Here is a 20,219-nt window from a genome sequence, read left to right on the forward strand (position 1 = left end):
TGCTTTCAGTTTTATATTCCACATATGAGTGCAATCATATGGTTCTTAACTTTTTTCTGTCTGATGTATTTCATTTAGCATATTTTCAAGATCCATCCATGTGGTTGCAAAAGGCAGTATTTCATCTTTTCTTAGGGTTAAGTAGTTTTTCATTATATCCATGTATAATAAATAATTTCTTATTAAAAAAAACAAGGGGGGATTGACTTGCCCTATAAAAAAAATCAGACCTGATCTAAATTTTTAATCATTAAGGATGTCAGACATTGGAGTAGGAAAAGACAAGAACAACGAAACAGAACTGAAAGAGCAAAAACAAATTTTATTTAAGCAATAGTATTTTCCTGTAATTAGGGAACCTTTACCAAGTACAATAAACACCAGGTATTTGTGCCCAGTATTCTTTTACCCTTGTGTTAAGAAACAGCACCACATTTTAGGAGGATTCTGCACCTCCCTCATCTCAAATTGTCCAGCTGACATTTGACCCAAGCAAGGTCAGAAAGATATAATCACCTAAGAATTGTCTTATTATGAAAGTGATAAATTCCAAAACCATTAAACAAAGGGACGAGGTAGGCAGGGGTTGGGGAGTAGGGCAATAGCCATAAGCTCCCTCTCTAAAAATTCCCTAAAATGACAGATGTAGTGGCTGTCTGTGAACTTCTATTAGTTTGACTCCAAGAACTGCCCTGGGTCTATTCCTCACCAAACATGTTGTTCAATTTTCCTTCAATTCTTTGAGTTACCCATCCAAAAAATTTCTTGCTTTAGATAGTGAGGGTTAGTTTCTCCTACTTACAAAAAAACAATGATCTATATAATAAAAGCCTAAGCAACCATTATGGCAGACAACCAAAACGACCGGTTGCTATGATGTGCACTGACCACCAGGGGGCAGACGCTCAATGCAGAAGCTGTCCTCTAGTGATCAGTGCACTCCCACAGGGGGAGTGTTGCTCAACCAGAAGCCAAGCTCATGGCTGGCGAGCACAGTGGCAGTGGTGGGAGCTTCTTCTGCCTCTGTGGCAGTGCTAAGGAGCAGTGAGCAGGCAGGTGGTAAGGAGCGAGGGGTCCGGACTGTGAGAGGGCACAGGCTGGGCTGAGAGACCCTCCCACCAGGGCATGAATTTCGTGCAATGGGCCTTTAGTAATAATAATAAAACCTTTAACGGACACGGGAAACTACTGATTACCATTTGGTAGACAAGGCTAGAAGTCAAATGTGGCTTTTGATTATTAAAATTGGTTGTCTAGCCCAGCCAGCATGGCTCAGCAGTTGAGTATCAAACTATGAACCAGGAGGTCATGGTTGATTCCGTCAGGGCACAAGCCTGGGCTGCAGGCTCAGTTCTCAGTGTGGCATATACAGGAAGCAACCGATCAATGATTCTCTCTTATCATTGACTAGAGGCCTGGTGCATGAAATTTGTGCCCTGGGGGGGGAGGTCTCTCAGCCCGGCCTGCACCCTCTCCAATCTGGGATCCCTCTCGCAATCCAGGACTGCTGGCTCCTAACCCCACACCTGCCTGCCTGCCTGATCGCACCTAACTGCCTCTGCCTGCCAGACTGATCGCTCCTACCTTGCTCCCCTGCCAGCCTGATCGCCCCTAACTTGCCCCTGCCACCAGCCTGATTGCCCCTACCTTGCCCCCCTACCAGACTGATCAACCCTAACCACCTTTGCCTCTGCGCCAGCCTAGGCCACAGTCTGGCCTCCCTCTGTGAGAGGCGACCTGGCAGATCAGGGGAAATCACTGCCCCCATTACCCCACTACTGCTGCCATTGCAGGCCTGAGCCTGGGTCTGGCCCTAACAGCAGCGGCCACGCCTTTGTCCAGAAGATGTCCCCTCTAATTAGCATATTACTCAATGTTTCTTCTCTCTGTCCCCCTCTCCCTTACCCTCTGAAATTAATAAAAATATATCTTTTTAAAAATTGGTTGTCTACAAAAATAAAATTATTAAAAGAGATCAAATTAAGCTATTGTTTGTGTCCAAGGGCTTTGCATATATGCCTATAAATTCCCCGGTTAATCTCTCCCCACCCACCCACCCCTGCCTTCCCTCTGAGATTTGTCAGTCTGTTTCAGGCTTTTATGTCTATGGATCTATTCTGTTCATCAGTTTATTTATTAGATTCCACATATGCGTGAGATCATGTGATACTTGTCTTTCTCTGACTGGCTTATTTCACTTAGCATAATACTCTCCAGGTCCCTCTATGCTGTCTCAACAGATAAGAGATCATTATTTTTTAAGCCACATAGTTTCTTCTCTCTGTCCTCCTCTCCCTTCCTCTCTGAAATGTATCACAGCTTTTTTATCCACTCATCTACTGATGGGCACTTGGGTTGTTTCCAGATCTTAGCTATTGTAAATTGTATATAAGGAACTCATGCAACTTAACAAAAGGAAGACAAGCAATCCAATTAAAAAAAAGGAAAAAGGACCTGTATAGACACTTCTCTAAAGTGAGCATACAGATGTCCAAGAGACATATGAAAAGGTGTTCAACATTACTAATCACAAGAAAAAAGCAAATTAAAACCGCAATGAGCTACATCTTACACCTGTCAGAATAGCTACCATCAACACACCAACAAATGACAAGTGCTGGCAAGGATTTAGAGAAAAGGGAACCCTAGTACACTTCTGGTCGGAATGCAGACTAGTGCAGCCACTATGGAAAACAGTATGGAATTTCCTTAAAAAATTAAAAATGAAACTCCCATTTGAGGCAGTGATCCCACTTCTAGGAATATATCCTAAGAAAACCCAAAACATGAATTGAAAAGAATAAATGCACCCCAATGTTCAGAGATATCTTGGGATATAATATTACTACTATACATGTAGACATGATCCTTCCATATTTTTCCTTCATGTTTCTATACTTCTTTATGTTTCCACACACAAAACCTAAAGAAACAATACAAGAAAGCAAACCAGAAACTGCTGCAACACCTTCGAGTTATCTAAGAAGCCCCACAATTTTTTAATAATTTTTTTATTTTTCAATTACAGTTGACATACAATATTAGATTAGTTTCAGGTGAACAACCCAGTAATTAGATAACTATAGAACTTACTAAGTAATCACCCTGATAAATCTAGTTAACCCACTTGACATCATACATAGATACTACAATATTATTGACTATATCCCTATGCTGTACTTTATATCCCCATGACTATTCTGTAACTACTAATTTGTACTTCTTAATCCCTTCACCTTTTTCACCTGTCCTTCAAATCTCCTCCCATCCGGCAACCATAAAAATATTCTCTGTATCTATGAGTCTTTTTCTGTTTTACTTGTTCATTTATTTTTAGATTACACATATAAGTGAAATGATCTGGCATTTGTCTTTTTCGGTCTGAATTATTTCACTCACCACAATACTCTGTAGGTCTACCCATGTTGTTAGAGATGGTGAGATATTTTTTTTAATATATTTTATTGATTTTTTACAGAGGAAGAGAGAAGAATAGAGAGTTAGAAACATCGATCAGCTGCCTCTTGCACACCCCCTACTGGGGATGTGCCCCCAACCAAGGTACATGCCCTTGACCGGAATCAAACCTGGGACCCTTGAGTCCGCAGGGCGACGCTCTATCCACTGAGCCAAACCAGTTTCGGCTATGTGAGAAATTTTTATGGCTGAGTCATATTCCATTGTATGTATGCACCACGTTTTTATCTATTCATCTATTCATAGACAATTAGGTTTCTTCCTTATCTTGGCTATTGTAAATATAGCTACAATGAACAAATATATGTATTTGTCCTTTCAATTTAATATTTGGGGTTTCTTCAGATAAATACCCAGAAGTGGAATTGATGGGCCTTTCTGAGTATCTTGTTATACCTTTGTTTTAAAGTTTATTTTGTCTGGTATAATTATTGCTACCCCAGCTTTCTGTTTGTTTGTGTGTGTTTTTTTGTTGTTGCTGTCATTGTTTGTTTCCATTTTCATGAAATATTTTTCCATCCCTTTAATTTTCATCTATACGTGTCTTTCAATATGAAGTCTCTCATAGACAGCATATGTAAGGGTCTTGTTTTGTTATCCATTCAGCCCTATATGTCTTTGTTGATTGGAGCATTTAAACCATTTTCATTTAAAGTGATTATTGATAGGTATATATTTATTACCATTTTATTCTTTCTAACTATGTTCCTCTTTTTTTCCTTTCCTTTTCTAAAAGAAACCATTTAACATTTTTTATCATACTGGTGTGGTGGTAATAAACTCTTTTAGCTTTCATCTTGTCTGGGAAGCTCTTTACTTCACCTTCAATTTTTTTTTTAATATATTTTATTGATTTTTTACAGAGAGGAAAGGAGAGGGACAGAGAGCTAGAAACATTGATGAGAGAGAAACATCGATCAGCTGCCCCCTGCACACTTCCTACCGGAGATGTACCTGCAACCAATGTACATGCCCTTGACCGGAATCGAACCTGGGACCTTTCAGTCCGCAGACCGACGCTCTATCCACTGAGCCAAACCGGTTTCGGCTTCACCTTCAATTTTTAATGATTGTGTGAAGTTATCCCAGAAGCTCATTAAACTAACCTCTTTTTTTTTTATTCCTTTCTTTTTTGTTGTTGTTGTTCTTATGCAGTGCTCTCTGCTTCATCTACTCTACTATTGATTCTCTGTACTCTTCATTTCAGTTACTGTATTCTTCATTTCTGACTGGTGCTTTTCTATGTTTTTTATCTCCTTGGTATATTCCCTATCTCTTTGTTGAAGTTCTTACTGAGATAATTGAGTATCCTTATAATCAGTGTTTTGAACTCTGCATCTGATAGAATGCTTGTCTCCATTTTGTTTTGTTTTTTTCTGGATTTTTGTTCTTTGTTTTTTCCCATTTGGAATATGTTTCTTGATCAAGTCATTTGGATTTCTCCCTGTGTTTGTTTCTATGTATTAGGTAGAGCTGCTATATCTCCTGGTCTTGTTAGACTTGCTTAATATAATAGGTTTTCTGTAGGGCACAGTGCACAGCCTCCCCATTCACTTACCTGGGCACTCAAGGTACATACCCCCCACCTTGTATGGGCTGTGTGCACCCTCTTGTTGTGGTTAAGCCTTGATTGTTAATGGTACATCATTGGGAGGGATCTATCTCCAGTCCAATTGGCAGCAAGGACTGGCCACAATGACCATGGAGAATCTGCTGTTCAAGGGCTGACCCCACAGAGCAGAACTGGCTTCAGCAGGGCTACGGTGCTCATTGAATCTGTCCCTTAACTGTGTTGCTTGCGGGAGTAGTTTGGTGGTGCTTTGTTGAAGTCTGAAGCTCTCTACAAGGTGTGATGGCTCTGGGGCCTCTGGAGAAATACAGGTCAACCACCACCTGTGCCCTATCCAGAGCCACTAGGCTTGAGTTACAAAGTGATCTGCAGATGGATGCTAGTTTTTCTGGGTTTGGAGGTGCCCAGGAGAGGCCAAGCTGCAAATCAAGGCCAGCTGTAGCTAGTGCTGGGCCTAGGACTTCTTAGCAAGCGGTCTAGAGGGCATCAAAGGTGAGATGTTACTTGAGAGATTTTAGAAAAGTCCACATTATGAGCCCAGAAAAGCCATTTGAATGGAAAAGCAGCTTATGTAGGCCTGTAAATTGAGTGAGGTAGCGTCTCAGGGAATCACCAGGGAAGAGCAGGTTGATAGAGATTCAAATATGGCATCTGCCTGCCAACTCTGTGTGGGGAGGGCTTAGGAAAGGAATAATGATTTCTGTCAGCACTTCTGTCTGAGAAAATGCTACCCCTCCAGCCCTTGATAGACAATTCAGTTCCTCCCCATATATTCCTGGTGCTTTTTAAGTTGCTATTGCAGTGTTGGAGTTTGGAGTGAGTGAATCCAAGTAAGTCCCTGTGCAGGCCCTAACATTAGGAGGAACACCTGGGACTCAAGCAGCTTCCTGCCTCACTCAGCCACAGTCCCCACTAGTTTTCACAGCCAGAATTTATGGGTACTTCTCTTCCCAGCATTGGGACCCTTCCCTCCTCAGGGAAGACCTCCACGTATGAGATATCCCTCCTGAGTTGTAACCCACACATGTGAGTGTGGGACCAGACCATTCCACATCTTAACCCCTCCTACTAATAAATATGAGACCTCCTCTGTATATCCTTAGTTATAAATATTTCTGTTCAGCTGAACTTCAGGCAGTTCTGAATGATGGTTGTTTTATACTTTTGATGTGGTTGTGGGAGGAGGTGAGCACAGTATTTACCTACACAGCCATCTTGAACAGAAACCCACTCTAAAGGTGTTGTTTTTTAATGTGGATGTAATGGTGCATGGTTAAGTGTTGCAAAATGCTTACACTGGATTACGCTGGACAGACTACTCAATTATTAAATACTAGTGGCCAGGTGCATGAAATTCGTTCAAGGAGGCAATGGTCCCTAAAACCAGCCTGCACCCTCTCTAATGGGGACCTCTTGGGGGATGTCTGACTGCTGATTTAGGCCCGATCCCATAGGCCATCCTTCTCACAATCTGGGACCACTGGGTCCTAACCACTCACCTGCCTGCCTGCCTGATCGCCCCTAACTGCCTCTGCATGCCTGCCTGCCTGATTGCCCCTAACCCCTCTGCTTGCCTGCCTTCCTAATCACCCCTAACTGCCTCTGCCTGCCTGATCTCACTCCTAACTGCCCTCCCCTGAAGGCCTGATATCACCCCCAACTGCCCTACCCTCCTGGCCTGATCTCACCCCCAAATGCCCTCCCCTGCCAGCCTGATCTTGTCCCCAACTGCCCTCCCCTGCCAGCCTGATCTCACCCCAACCTGCCCTCCCCTGCTAGCCTGGTTTCCCCCAACTGCCCTCCCCTGCCAGCCTGATCTTGCCCCCAACTGCCCTCCTCTGCCAGCCAATTTGATTCTGATTGGTCAGTTTCTATGCCAGTCAGAGTCAAAAGCTCCGCCTCCTAGGCAGCCATTGGCTCCTCACACTTCACCCATATTTGGTTCTGATTGGTCAGTTTATATGCCAGTCAGTGTCAAAAGCTCTACCTCCTAGGCAGCCATTTGTTCCTCACACATAACCTAGATTTGATTCTGATTGGTCAGTTTCTATGCCAGTCAGTGTCTCTGGGCCTATCAATGGGGCCTGATCAGAAAGGCAGGGCTGGTCAGCAGCCCCAGTGGAGACCTGGAGAGAAATGGAGGACCAGCTGCTGGCCAGACTGGGAGAAAAAGAGAGAGGCAAGTGCTGATCAACAGCTGCCACAGAGGCAATGGATCAGTCCCTGCTTCTCTCTTCAGGTCTCTCTCTGGCCCTACCACGGCAACCCAGCACTGACTACAGGACTGACTTCTGGTTGGTCGAGCCTAGGTTGTTACTGGTCATTACAACCCAGGGTTTTTATATATTAGGATAATAATTTACTACTTTATTTTTATTTAATTAATTTATTTATTTTCTATTCCTAGTTGGAACTATACCTAACTGGAACTAAATAGCTAGTAAAAATTTGCTTTCAGTCCATTTGACTTTATTGTCTACATTTTGAAATTTATAAGCTTTATAAAAATTGCAAAGTGGAAAAAATTAGGAAACAAATTTTATGCTGGATATTTCTATTCTCTCTATTTGGTATAATGAACTGGGACACACATTAATAATTGCAAAGAATACAGTAAAATGCATTTAAGATGTATTTGAAAACCTTAATTGATTGGTATTTTAAACAAAGGTAAATATTTGGTCTAGAAATGTCTTTCAGAATGTTTAAAATTTAGTCTGTTTTTCATAGCATTCTTTTGGTTTTCATAAATAATATAATTTAAATACAGCATTTTTAAGTTTTAAAATATGTTACCAATTATAAATATTTAAAATGTATAATATAATATTTAAATATATATTTATTCCTTTTTTAATATAATAAAACTTTTTGGATACTGTATTCTATTTTCATTCACTAAAATTTAACTAACCTCTATAATCTTCAACTTTTGTAGTTCATTTTCCAGCATCGATTTCTCCTCTGATAACATTTGGAAATCATTTTGCATCTGTTTGTATTTCTAAAAACAAATATTAAAATTTAGTAACAATGAAAAGCAAAATATCAATATAGAGAATTTATTTGAGTACTTAATTATTAAAGTAAGAAAGTCTTCATTAAATCATGAAAAGAATGAACCATTGGTACTAATCTGTAATGGGAGTTGTAATTGAGGTAGAAACAGGCAAAGGAACTAGAAGTGACAATGAATTAAAGTTTAGAAAACTGAGGGATATTATAGTTAAATATTCATAAGTGAAGTATTTCTGAGAGGTAAGGTCTAGTAAAATCAAAAAATAAAAAAGGCTTTCCATCTCACATATGTATACAAATCTTTTGAATAAACTAATTAATCATTGTATCTTAAGATGATATATTCTGACAATTTCTAGAATCCATTAACAACAAAGACAATTTCAAATTGAGATTGCCATACTTACAGTTTCTAACAAAATTTTATCATTCCTAGTTCTGAAAAAAAATTAAAAATATATATATTATAATTTTATGTTTTATTTATGTTACATACTTATATATATATATATGTATATATTCTTTGTAAAAAAAATTAAGTATAACAAATAAGATTAGAGTATACTTTGACTGCCATTCGAAAAATGCAATGCTCTCCCAGAGGGGTAAGGAACCTTTTTCTGCCAAGGACCATTTGGATATTTATAATATCATTCGTGGGCCATACAAAATTATCAACTTAAAAATCAGCCTGCTATATTTTGTCAAACATTTAATTAACTCACCCCTAATGCCTTTGCAAGGCCAGGCCACATGATTTTGTGGGCCTTATACAATTTGAGGGCTGGACGTTCCACCCCTGCCCTGGAGATAATATTAGATTGCCATATATCTTTCCAGAACTTGTTCCATGAATTTGTAAATATTGCATGTACCTATTAGATTCTACAATTTTTGTTAATGGGTTGTTTGTCCCTTGTATTTTTTCACATAAAAGACATCACTATATATTCTCAACTTATTTTTTTTCACTTAACACAATTTCTGGGACATATTTATATTGCTAAACATATATCAATCTCATTTCTTTTAAATACCACTCTTTCTCTCTTTTTTATTTTTTACTTAACAAGATACATTATATTTCATCCTCATCCTAAGATATGTTTACTGATTTGAAAGAGAAAGGAAGAGAGAGAGAGAGAGAGAGAGAGAGAGAGAGAGAGAGAGAGAAAGAGAGAGAGAGAGAAAGAGAGAGAGAAACACCAGTGTGAGAGAGATACATCCATCGGTTGGCTCCCATATGCACCCCAACTAGGGATCAAACCTATAAACTAAGTATGTGCCCTGACAAAATATAGAACCTGCAACATTTTAGTGTACAAGATGACACCCAAACCAACTAAACCACCTGGTCATGGCTCCAACAAGATACATTTCTTTAAATGTATCTTGATCGTTAAAGTAATATAGATATACCCTTTTTCCCCCACCGACTCCCTACTAGCATCTCCCCACACCATGCCCCAGGCCTTTACCATACTATTGTCTGTGTCCATGGGTTATGCTTATCCTATATAATAAAAGCCTAATATGCAAATTGTCCCCTCGATCCAGAATTTGGTTGGGAGTTCGACCAGGGAGCGGGGCCAGCCCGCCAACCACCTGTGGCCCCCCACTGACCATCCACGACCCCGATCTTCTCCCCACCCACCCTAATCAAGAGTGGGGCTGGCCGGTCAACCTCCCACATTTCGTCTCCCTGGCCAGCCCAGCCCTATCGGCCCCAATTGGGACGGGCCAGCCGGACCCCACCCATGCATGAATTTGTGCACCGGACCTCCAGCATACATATAAATTCTTTGGTTAATCTCTTCCCACCCACCCACCTCCACCTTCCCTCTGAGATTCATCAGTCTGATCCATGTATCTATGCCTCTGGATCTATTTTGCTCATCAGGGTATTTTTTTTGTTTATTAGACTCCACATATGAGTGAGGTCATGTGATACTTGTCTTTCTCTGACTAGCTTATTTTGCTTAGCATAATCCTCTCCAGATCCCTCCATGCTGTCTCAAAAGGTAAGAGATCCTTCTTTTTTACTGCTTCATAGTATTCCATGGTATAAATGTACCACAGCTTTTTTATCCAACATCTGCTGATGGGCACTTGGGCTGTTTCCAGATCTTAGCTATTGTAAATTGCACTTCTATGAATATACGGGTGCATATTAGTACATTCTTTCTGATTGATGTTTCGGGTTTCTTAGGATATATTCCTAGAAGTGGGATCACTGGGTCAAGTAGAAGTTCCATATTGTTTTTCATAGTGGCTTCACCAGTCTACATTCCCACTAGCAGTGTACTAGGGTTCCCTTTTCTCCACATCCTTGCCAGCACTTGCCATTTGTTGATTTGTTGATGATAGCTATTCTGACAGATGTGAGGTGATACCCCATTGTCGTTTTAATTTGCATCTCTGATAATTAGTAATTTTGAGCATTTTTTCATATGTCTTTGGCCTGCTGTATGTACACTTTGGAGAAGTGTCTATTTGGGTCCTTGCCTATTTTTTAATTGAATTGTTTATTTTCCTTTTGTTAAGTTGTATGATTTCCTTATATATTTTGTAAATTAACCCCTTATCAGATGTATCATTAACAAATATTTTCTCCCAGATAGTGGCCTCCCTTTTCATTTTGTTGAGGGTTTCCTTTGCTGTGCAGAATCTTTTTATTTTGATGTAGTCTCATTTGTTTATTTTCTACCTTGGTTTCCCTTCCCTGAGGAGATATATCAGCAAACATATTAATACAAGTGATGACAATGAAGCAGTAATTAAAAAAAAAAAACTCCCAGCAAACAAAAGCACTGGTTCAGATGGCTTCACAGGGGATTTTTACCAAATATTCCAAGAAGAACTGACACTTACCATGCTCAAACTATTCCAAAAATTCCAGAGAAAGGAACACTTCCAAGCTCTTTTTATGAGGCCAGTATTATGCTAATTCCAAATCCAGATAAAGATATTACCAAAAAAGAGAATTACAGGCCAATATCCCTGATGAATATAGACGCTAAAATCCTCAACAAAATGTTAGCAAATTGGATCCAACAATATATTAAAAAGATCATACACCATGATCAAGTGAGATTTATTTTAGTGCTGAAAGGCTGGTACAATGTTCACAAGTCAATAGATGACATAAACAAATTGAAAGACAAAAATCACATGACTATACCAATAGACACAGAAATCTAACACCCATTTTTGATTAAAAAAAACTCTCAGCAAAGGGGATTAGTGGGATTATATCTCAACCTAATAAAGGCCAAATATGACAAACCTACAGTCAAATCATACACAATGGGCAAAAACTAAAACCATTTCCCCTAATAACAGGAATATGATGGGGATGTCTGCTTTCACCACCTTATTCAACATAATACTGAAAAGCTTAGCCACAGGGATCAAATAAGAAGAAATAAAAGTCATCCAAATTGGAAAGAGTAAAACTGTCACTATTTGGGAATGACATGATATTGTACATAGAAAACCCTAAAGACTCCACCAAACTACTACTAGATTGAATAAATGATTTCTGCAATGTAGAAGGATACAAAATTAACACCCAGAAATCTATGGCATTTTTATACACAAATAGTATATTCTCAGATAGAGAAATGAAGAAAACAATCCCATTTATCATTGCAAGAAAAATATTAAGATACTTATGAATAAACTTAACCCAGGTAATAGAAATAAAAGACCTGTACTTGGAAAACTACAGGACACTGAAAAAAGAAATAGAGGAGGATAAAACAAGTGGAATAATATACCGTGTTCATGGATTGGTAGAATTAACATCATTAAAGTGTCCATACTACCTAAAGCAATCTATAGATTCAATGCAATCCCTCTTAAAATACCAATGGCATATTTCACCGATTCGAACAAATATTCTAAAAAGTTGTAGAGAATCAAAAAATACCCCAAATAGCCACAGCAATCTTGAGAAATAAGAACGAACTTGAAGGGATCACAATACCAGATATAAAACTATACTACAAATCACTGTAATAAAAACAGCCTGGTACTGGCACAAGAACAGGCATATAGATCAATGGAACAGAACAGAGACCCCATAAATCAACCCAAACCATTATGCTCAATTAATATTTGAGGTAAGAGAATACAATGGAGTAAATACAGTCTCTTCAATAAACGATGCTGGTAAAATTGGACAGATACATACCAAAAAGATAAATCTATACCACCAATTTACACCATACACAAGAATAAACTCAAAATGGATAAAAGACTTACATGTATGAAACCATAAAAATTCTAGAAGAAAACATAGGCAACAAGATTCATTTTTCTTTCTTTTTATTAAATGTAACATTGGTTAATAAGATTATATGGTTTTTAAGTTTGCATTACTATGATCTTCATATTGCATTATTTGCCCACCACCCAAAGTCAAATCATCTTCTGTCACCATATATTTCACATTCTTTATCCTTTACTACCCACCACTACCCCATTCCCTCTGCTAACCACCATACAGTTGTCTGTGTCTATTAGCTTTTCTTTGTTTTTCTTGTTTGTTCATTTGCTGCTCTCATATCCACATATGAGTATCTACCCTAAAAATTTGGAAACATTTATTCACAAAGACATATGCACCCCCATGTACATTGCAGCATTATTCAAGTGGCCAAGACATGGAAACAACCAAAGTGTCCATCAATAGATGACTGGATAAAGATGTGGTATGAGTGAAAATACAACATAATATACAGATGATGTATTATAGAATTACACCTGAAACCTATATAATTTTATGAATCGATGTCACCACAATACATTTAGTTAAAAAAAATAGTGAAAATAAAAGATGTGGTACATATGTACAATGGACACTACTCAGCCATAAGAAAAGATGAAATAAGAATATCATGTTAAGCGAAATGTCAGACATGACATCTGGGACTCATGTGGGATAAATACCACTTCTTAAAAAATAAAATAAGTACCACTTCTTATTCCATAGCAAGATTTGGCAAACTCTTTCTGTAAATAGCCAAATAATAAATATTTTAGACTCTTCAGGCCATAACATCTTTGTCACTACTACCCAACTCTGAAAAAGCAGCTATAGATAATAAATGCGTGGGTGTTACTATGTTCCAATAGAACTTCCTTTCCAAAAACAAGCTGCATGCTAGATTTTATTCACTGGCTGCAGTTTGCAGCTATCTCATTCATAAGATGGATAAACTATAGGTATTTTTCTTGACAAATAAGTTGTTTATCTATTATAATCAGAATTTTTGAAGCTTTATTAAAATAATTAACATACCATTTAATTCATTCAGTTTAAATGCACAATTCGATGGCTTTTAATATATTCACTAAGTTGCTTAACTACTACCGCTATCTAATTTTTTAGGACATTTTAATTACACAACTAGATACACCATACCCTTTAGTAGTCACATCCCATTCCTCCCAGCACTGCCTTAGCCCTGGTGGGACCCTCTCCCACCTCCACCAGGGGCCAGACAGTCGACCAGTCACTACGGCATGCACTGACCACCAGGGGGCAGACAGTCAACTGGTCGACCAGTCATTATGATGTGCACTGACCACCAGGGAGCAGACGATTCGACCAGTAGGTTAGCTTGCTTCTGGGGTCTGGCTGGTTGAGACTGAATGAGATGGGCCGGACATGCCATGGAGCCCTCCCACGGTCCCTCCCCGGCTGGCCAACCTCCTGCATTTCTTCCCCACCCCGATTGTGCACCGGTGTGATCCCTCGGCCTGGCCTGTGCCCTCTCACAATCTGGGACCCCTCAGGGGATGTCAGAGAGCCAGTTTCAGCCCAATTCCACAGGGGGAGCACCACTCAGCCAGAAGCTGGGCTCAGGGCTGGCGAGTGCAGTGGTGGTGGCGGGACCCTCTCCCGCTTCCATGGCAGTGCTAAGGATGTCCGACTTCCCCCGAGGGCTCCTGGACTGTGAGAAGGCACAGGCCAAGTTGAGGGCCCCCCCCCCACGTGCACTAATTTCATGCACTGAGCCTCCAGTTGGAGATAATATGACTCCATTTTGATATAACTACCTATGACACATGTATCTGAGCTAAAGACAATTGGAAAGATAAAACAGCCTGCTAACCTCGCTTCTGACCTTATGCCTTCTTAGAGAAAACATGATGGATCTCTTAAAAGGCCTGCTTTCCCATCAGGACTATACATGATTCTGGTGATGGGTAGTGTTCTCACCAATATTGACAATTTCATCACCAACACTGTACTACAGCTTTCAGCATTCTGTAGTATGCTTTCACAAACCATCCTATAATCCAATATTTAATTGGAACTCCAATTTTTCCCATAAAATAAGAAAGAACTTTTCAAGGTACTCTGGATATATACTTATTTTTTCAGTTCCTCCTTTCACTACAGATCAACAGTTAGACCAGGGGTCCTCAAACTTTTTAAACAGGGGGCCAGTTCACTGTCCCTTAGACCGTTGGAGAGCCAGACTATAGTTTAAAAAAAACTATGAACAAATTCCTATGCACACTGCACATATCTTATTTTGAAGTAAAAAAACAAAACGGCAAAAACACCCGCATGTGGCCCACGGGCTGTAGTTTGAGAACGCCTGAGTTAGACCAACAACTTGACCAAATCCTCATGAATTGGTCAATCAGCTCTCCCCAAAACCAGTATTATTATTACCCTATTGTGCCACTGTATAATTTATGCATAATAACAAAATACTATCCTTTTTTCTTTGTTATTCTATATTAACATGATTTTCATCCCATTACTCTGATCATTACCAAGTATTTCAGAAATAGACCTCACTCCTTTTTTGAGAACCCCCTCCTATACCCCTCTGAATCAATATAATTTGACTAGAGTTGGTTGGTCCCAAAATAGGTATCTGTTCCAGCTGAACTAGAGATATTCTCATTTATAGACTTATTCAGTACTATCCCCCACAGTGACTAAAGCTGTAAGATTAAACCTTAGAAATTGTCAGCAATCAAGAATGGCTTCCCATTTATGGGAAAAAATAAAGTAACCAAAAAAAAATATGGAAAGAAAGGGTCTGAAATGGGAGAAATAGAGTTCATGTATGGAGTGAAAAAAAAAAGTATCTTAAGCATCTTTTCACATATCTATTGGCTATCTGTATGTCCTTTCTGGTGAAGTGTCTACTCAAGTCCTTTGCCCATTTTTTAATTGAATAGTTTGGGGATTTTTTTGGTGTTGAGTGGTAGTATGAGTTCTTTATGAATTTTTTATGTTAACCCCTTACCAGGTGTATCATTGACAAATATCTTCTTCCATTCAGTAGGTTGATTTTTCCTTTTATTCATGGTTTCTTTTGCTGTGCCAAAACATCTTAATTTGATGTAGTACCATTTATTTATTTTTTGTTTTGTTTTCCTTGCACAGGGAGATATCCTACATAATAAAATGGTAATATGTAAATTACCATCACTCCGCTACGCCCACGATTGGGCCAGCAGGAGGCGCAGGGGGCAGGACTCAGGGTGGCCGGGGTAGCTGATTGGGCCAGCAGGACGCTGAGCTCGCGGCGCCACTGGCGCCGCGAGCTCAGCGTCTGTGTCATGGCTGCCCCGGAGGCTTTCGGAAGGCCTGGTGCACCGGCGGACAGACACACAGCCGGCTCCCCCGCGATCAAAAGCCAAAGCGGGGGAGCTGTCTGTCTGTCTGCGCCGGCGCAAGGCCTTTCGAAAGCCTCCGCCGCGCGGGAGGCTTTCGGAAGGCCTGGGGCACCAGCGGACAGACAGCCAGCTGGTACACCAGGTGCATGATTAAATCATGCACTGGGCCTCTAGTATCATAAGAAGTATTCTTAAGAGATATGTCAGAGATTTCACTGCCTATGTTTTCTTCTAGGAGTTTTATGGTTTTGAGTATTTCATTTAAATCTTCAATCCATTTTGAGAATTTTCTCTGTATGGTATAAGAAAGTGGCCTAGTTTCATTTTTTGCATGTGTCTGTACAATTTTACAACACCATTTATTGAATAGACAGTCTTTACACCACTGTACATTCTTCCTTCCTTTGTCATATATTAACCACAATGAGATATCACCTCACACATGTCAGAATGGCTATCTTCAATAAATCAACAAACAAGTGTTGGCATGGATTTGGAGAAAAGGGAACGCTTGTGCACTATTCATGGGAATACAGAATGGTACAGCCACTATAGAAAACAGTATGGAGTTTCTTTAAAAAAAAAAATGGAGCCCTAGGTGGTTTGGCTCAGTGGATAGAGAGTCGGCCTGCAGACTGAAGGGTCCCAGATTTGATTCTGGTCAAGAACACATGCCCAGGTTGCAGCTCAATCTCCAGTCGGGAGGCGTGGAGGAGGCAGCCAATCAATGATTCTCTCTCATCGCTGATGTTTCTATCTCTCTCTCTCCCTCTCCTTTCCTCTCTGAAATCAATAAAAATATTAAAAATAAATAAAAATGGGCCTTCCTTATGACCCAGCAATTCTACTTTGGGATATATATATATACCCAAAAAACTAATTTGAAAGAATATATTCACCCCATATGTCCACTGCTGCACTATTTACAATAGTCAAGATATGGAAGCAAGCCCATGAGTGGATAAAAAAGTTGTGGTGTAGTGATGCCAATGAGGCTCAGTGGTTGAGCGTCGACCTATAAACCAGGAGGTCAGGGTTCAATTCCCAATCAGGGCACAGGGTCTCAGGCTCAATCCCCAGCAGGGGACATGCAGGAGGCAGCCAATTAATGGTTCTCATCATTGATGTTTCTATCTCTCTTTCTCTCTCCATTCCTCTCTGAAATCAAGAAAAAATATATTTTTAAAAGAAACATTTAAGAAAGTTGTGGTATATATATAATGGAATATTTATTCAGCCATAAAAATATTTTAAATCTTACAATTTACAATAGCATGAACCTTAAGGGTATTATGGTCAGTGAAATAATTCAGTCAGAGAAAAATAAATACCATATGATTTCACTTATATATGGAATCTAAAGAACAAAATTAATGAACAAACAAAACAGAAACAGACTCACAAATAAGCAGACTGATGGTTGCCAGAGAGGATTGGGGTTGGGAGACTGGATGAAAGGGGTAAAAGGATTAAGGAGAAATTGGGCCCGGCATTGATTCCCTCTCATCATTGATGTTTCTATCTCTCTCTCCCTCTCTCTTCCTCTCTAAAATCAATAAAATTATTTTTTAAAGAAGTAGAAATTGATAGTTACAAAACAGTCATGGGGTTGTAAAGGATAGCATAAAAATATGATAATAACTATGTGTGGTGCTAGGAAGGTAATAGAAATATCAGTGGGAATACTTTGTAAATTATACAGTTGCTTACCCACCAAACTATACAGCTGAAACTAATACAAAATAATAATAAAAATGTTTTAAAAAGTATCTTGATAGTGTTCAAGTTCTGGTTTGTACTTGTTTCTAATACTGAGCCATATTGTTATCATTAGGTTCAATGAACTACCCATAGTAATAAAATGTCCTTTGCTCAGACTAATTTGATTTGGGATTTTGACCTAAGCACTCAGCCAACTGGTAGAAGAGTTCAATAAATTCAGTATGTTCTAAAAGTTTTGGTGTAGTTTTAAGCATCAATGACTTCAGAGATATAAATGCCACGACTTATAAAAAGAAAAAATCTGACAGCTTAATTATTTCCACTTTCTTAACATAAGATAGTTTTGTGAATTTTGAACAATAAATTTTGTTTCAATCTCTCTGACTGAATATAGAAAATGCTAACCCAAACAAAAAATTTAGCTAAAAATTTTTTTTAATTTGTATTAAAAATTTTTAAGTAAGTGCAAAACAAATGTATATAATCAAATTGCAATATTTATTATAGTTCTGAAGTTTTTAAAGCTTAAAACCACTCTAAGACATTTGACACACCCTGTATTTATTTTAACAGAATATTAACAGCATCACATATCAAAGTATGAGGTGAGGCAGATGACTATTAGCACTTGAAAAAAATAGGCACTCAAGAAAGAGCGCTAAAACCTTTCACCAATATGAACAATATAAAAGAGTTGTGAAAGAAGATTTAGAAAGAGTATTTCTTTGTAGAGAACTAACAGATGTCTTGGGCCCTAATTCAAACCCTTAAGGGAGGGATGAATATAGTTAACCTTATCTCAAGCCTAGAAAGGCACTTTAAACAGAATATTCAGAAAAATTCTTGTATGTTATCTCTAGTTATAGAGAAGGAAGGCAGTGACAATCAAGATCTTTCCTGTATACCTTACTTTTCTTCTCTCCTTTTCCAAACACATAAAAAAAACAGAAACCACAACTACTTAATGGGAAAGAAAGCAATAAAAGAGAAAAGTCAGCCTGGCTGGTGTGGCTCAATGGTTGAGCATCAACCTATGAACCAGGAGGTCACGGTTTGATTCCTGGTCAGGGCACATGCCTGAGTTACGGGTTCAATACCCAGTAAGGGGCATGTAGGAGGCAGAGGGCATGAAGAAACATCATTGATGTTTCTATTTCTCTTTTCCCCTCCCTTCCTCCCTGAAATCAAAATCATATTTTAAAAAATATAAAAGCTAAAAGTTAACCACATCTCCCAGCAGGCTCCAGCTGAAATACTGGGATGGTGGAGAGGGATAAGTCTTAACTTTGAATAAAAATTAAAATATTGACTATAATATTTTATAAGAAATATTAATTTTCTACTTAGAGCAGTGTTTATAACTTAAATATAAATGAATTATTCTTTAAGAATAATCAGAAAATCCTAATTTTTATTTAGGAGCAGGGGGAAATTGGCCCAAATTAGCAAATATAAATTAATGCAAAGGAAAAAAAAGGGCTTTGTGATTTCATTCCACAATATGTGGGTTTTTTTTCAACATACCAGTTGTATAACTAATATAACTTTAGCCACCAGAAAGAACTGTAGGTCATCCACAGTGCCTTTGAAGATACTTCTTGACATGCAAAGAAATGTACAAAAGATATTCTAACCAGACAATTGTATGAAGCTTATTTTGACAATAACACAATTTGAGTTAGAAATTCTATCCTATAAAGTAACCCCTTCAGCTATCCTTTCTACAGCTTTCTATTACACCCAGGAATTATAAAACCAGCTGTAATTAGCACCAATAGCCTAATATGAGGAGCTAGAATAAATAATAGTATATATGTCTGTTTTAATACCATGGTCCAATGGAAAGAACATTCATGGAAATTAACCTCCTCCTTTAAGAATGCCCCTAGAACATGTTACAGCTTTCATCTGACAAAGCTGTGCAAGTTCTGACCCTGTCCTTCTAACAGAGAGGATTCTAAAAAGGGGAAATGATAAATAGGGCCTAAATGAATTACATACCAAAAATCTGGCTATTAATGAATACAAGCCATACGTCCTTTAGTTTCATTATTAGCAGTTTCCCTGGACTTTCATTACATTTTCTTTAAACTTTTCAATTAACTCTTGATCACTGGATTTTATAACTAGAAAATATGATCATGTAAAATTTCCCAATTTTTCAATGTTGAATCTAAATAAAAATTTTTGAAAACAAGTGATATGAACTTTCTTAATGTTTAACTTTAAAACATTCACCTAAAAATAATTATGACTTTATAAATAATGATCAATAAGTCAAAAGTATATATACAAGTGATATTTTGTATGTTTGTAATTTTTATTTTCTAAATTTTAAAATATATATAACACAAAATTTATCTTTTAACTATTTTAAGTGTATAATACAGTTAAAAATATTCATATTGTTGTGCAACCAATCTCCAGAACACTTTCATCTTGCAAAACTGAAACTCTATACCCATTTAACAAGTCCCTATCCCTTATTCTCCCCAGTCCCTGTCAATCACCACTCTACTTTTGTCTCTATGAATTTTACTGCACAGTGTACCTCATATAAATGAAATCATAAAACTTTTGTCTTTATGTGACTGGCTCATTTTACCTAGCATAATATTCCCAATGTTCATTCAGTTGTACCATGTGTCAAAATTTCCTTCTTTTTAAATATTGAATCATATTCCATTGTATTTATATATTTCATTTTCTTTATCCATTCATTCATCATTGCACACTTGGGTTACTTCCATTTCTTTGCTCTTGTTACTAATGCTATAATGAA

General features: G+C 38.3%; 1 protein-coding gene across 1 annotated transcript in view; it reads right to left on the reverse strand.

The window, feature by feature from the left end:
- Positions 1-20,219, reverse strand: part of LOC307097523 (coiled-coil domain-containing protein 7-like) — a gene marked incomplete at both ends in the record, with an annotated part of 279,504 nt that overhangs the window by 123,527 nt on the left and 135,758 nt on the right. Inside the window, 2 exons of the mRNA XM_079767665.1 lie at positions 7,962-8,051; positions 8,473-8,503. Coding sequence (XP_079623791.1) covers positions 7,962-8,051; positions 8,473-8,503 — 121 coding nt within the window. The remainder of the gene's footprint in view (positions 1-7,961; positions 8,052-8,472; positions 8,504-20,219) is intronic.

This window comes from Cnephaeus nilssonii (genome assembly GCF_951640355.1).
Source record: "Cnephaeus nilssonii genome assembly, chromosome: 4".
Lineage (NCBI taxonomy): Eukaryota > Metazoa > Chordata > Mammalia > Chiroptera > Vespertilionidae > Cnephaeus > Cnephaeus nilssonii.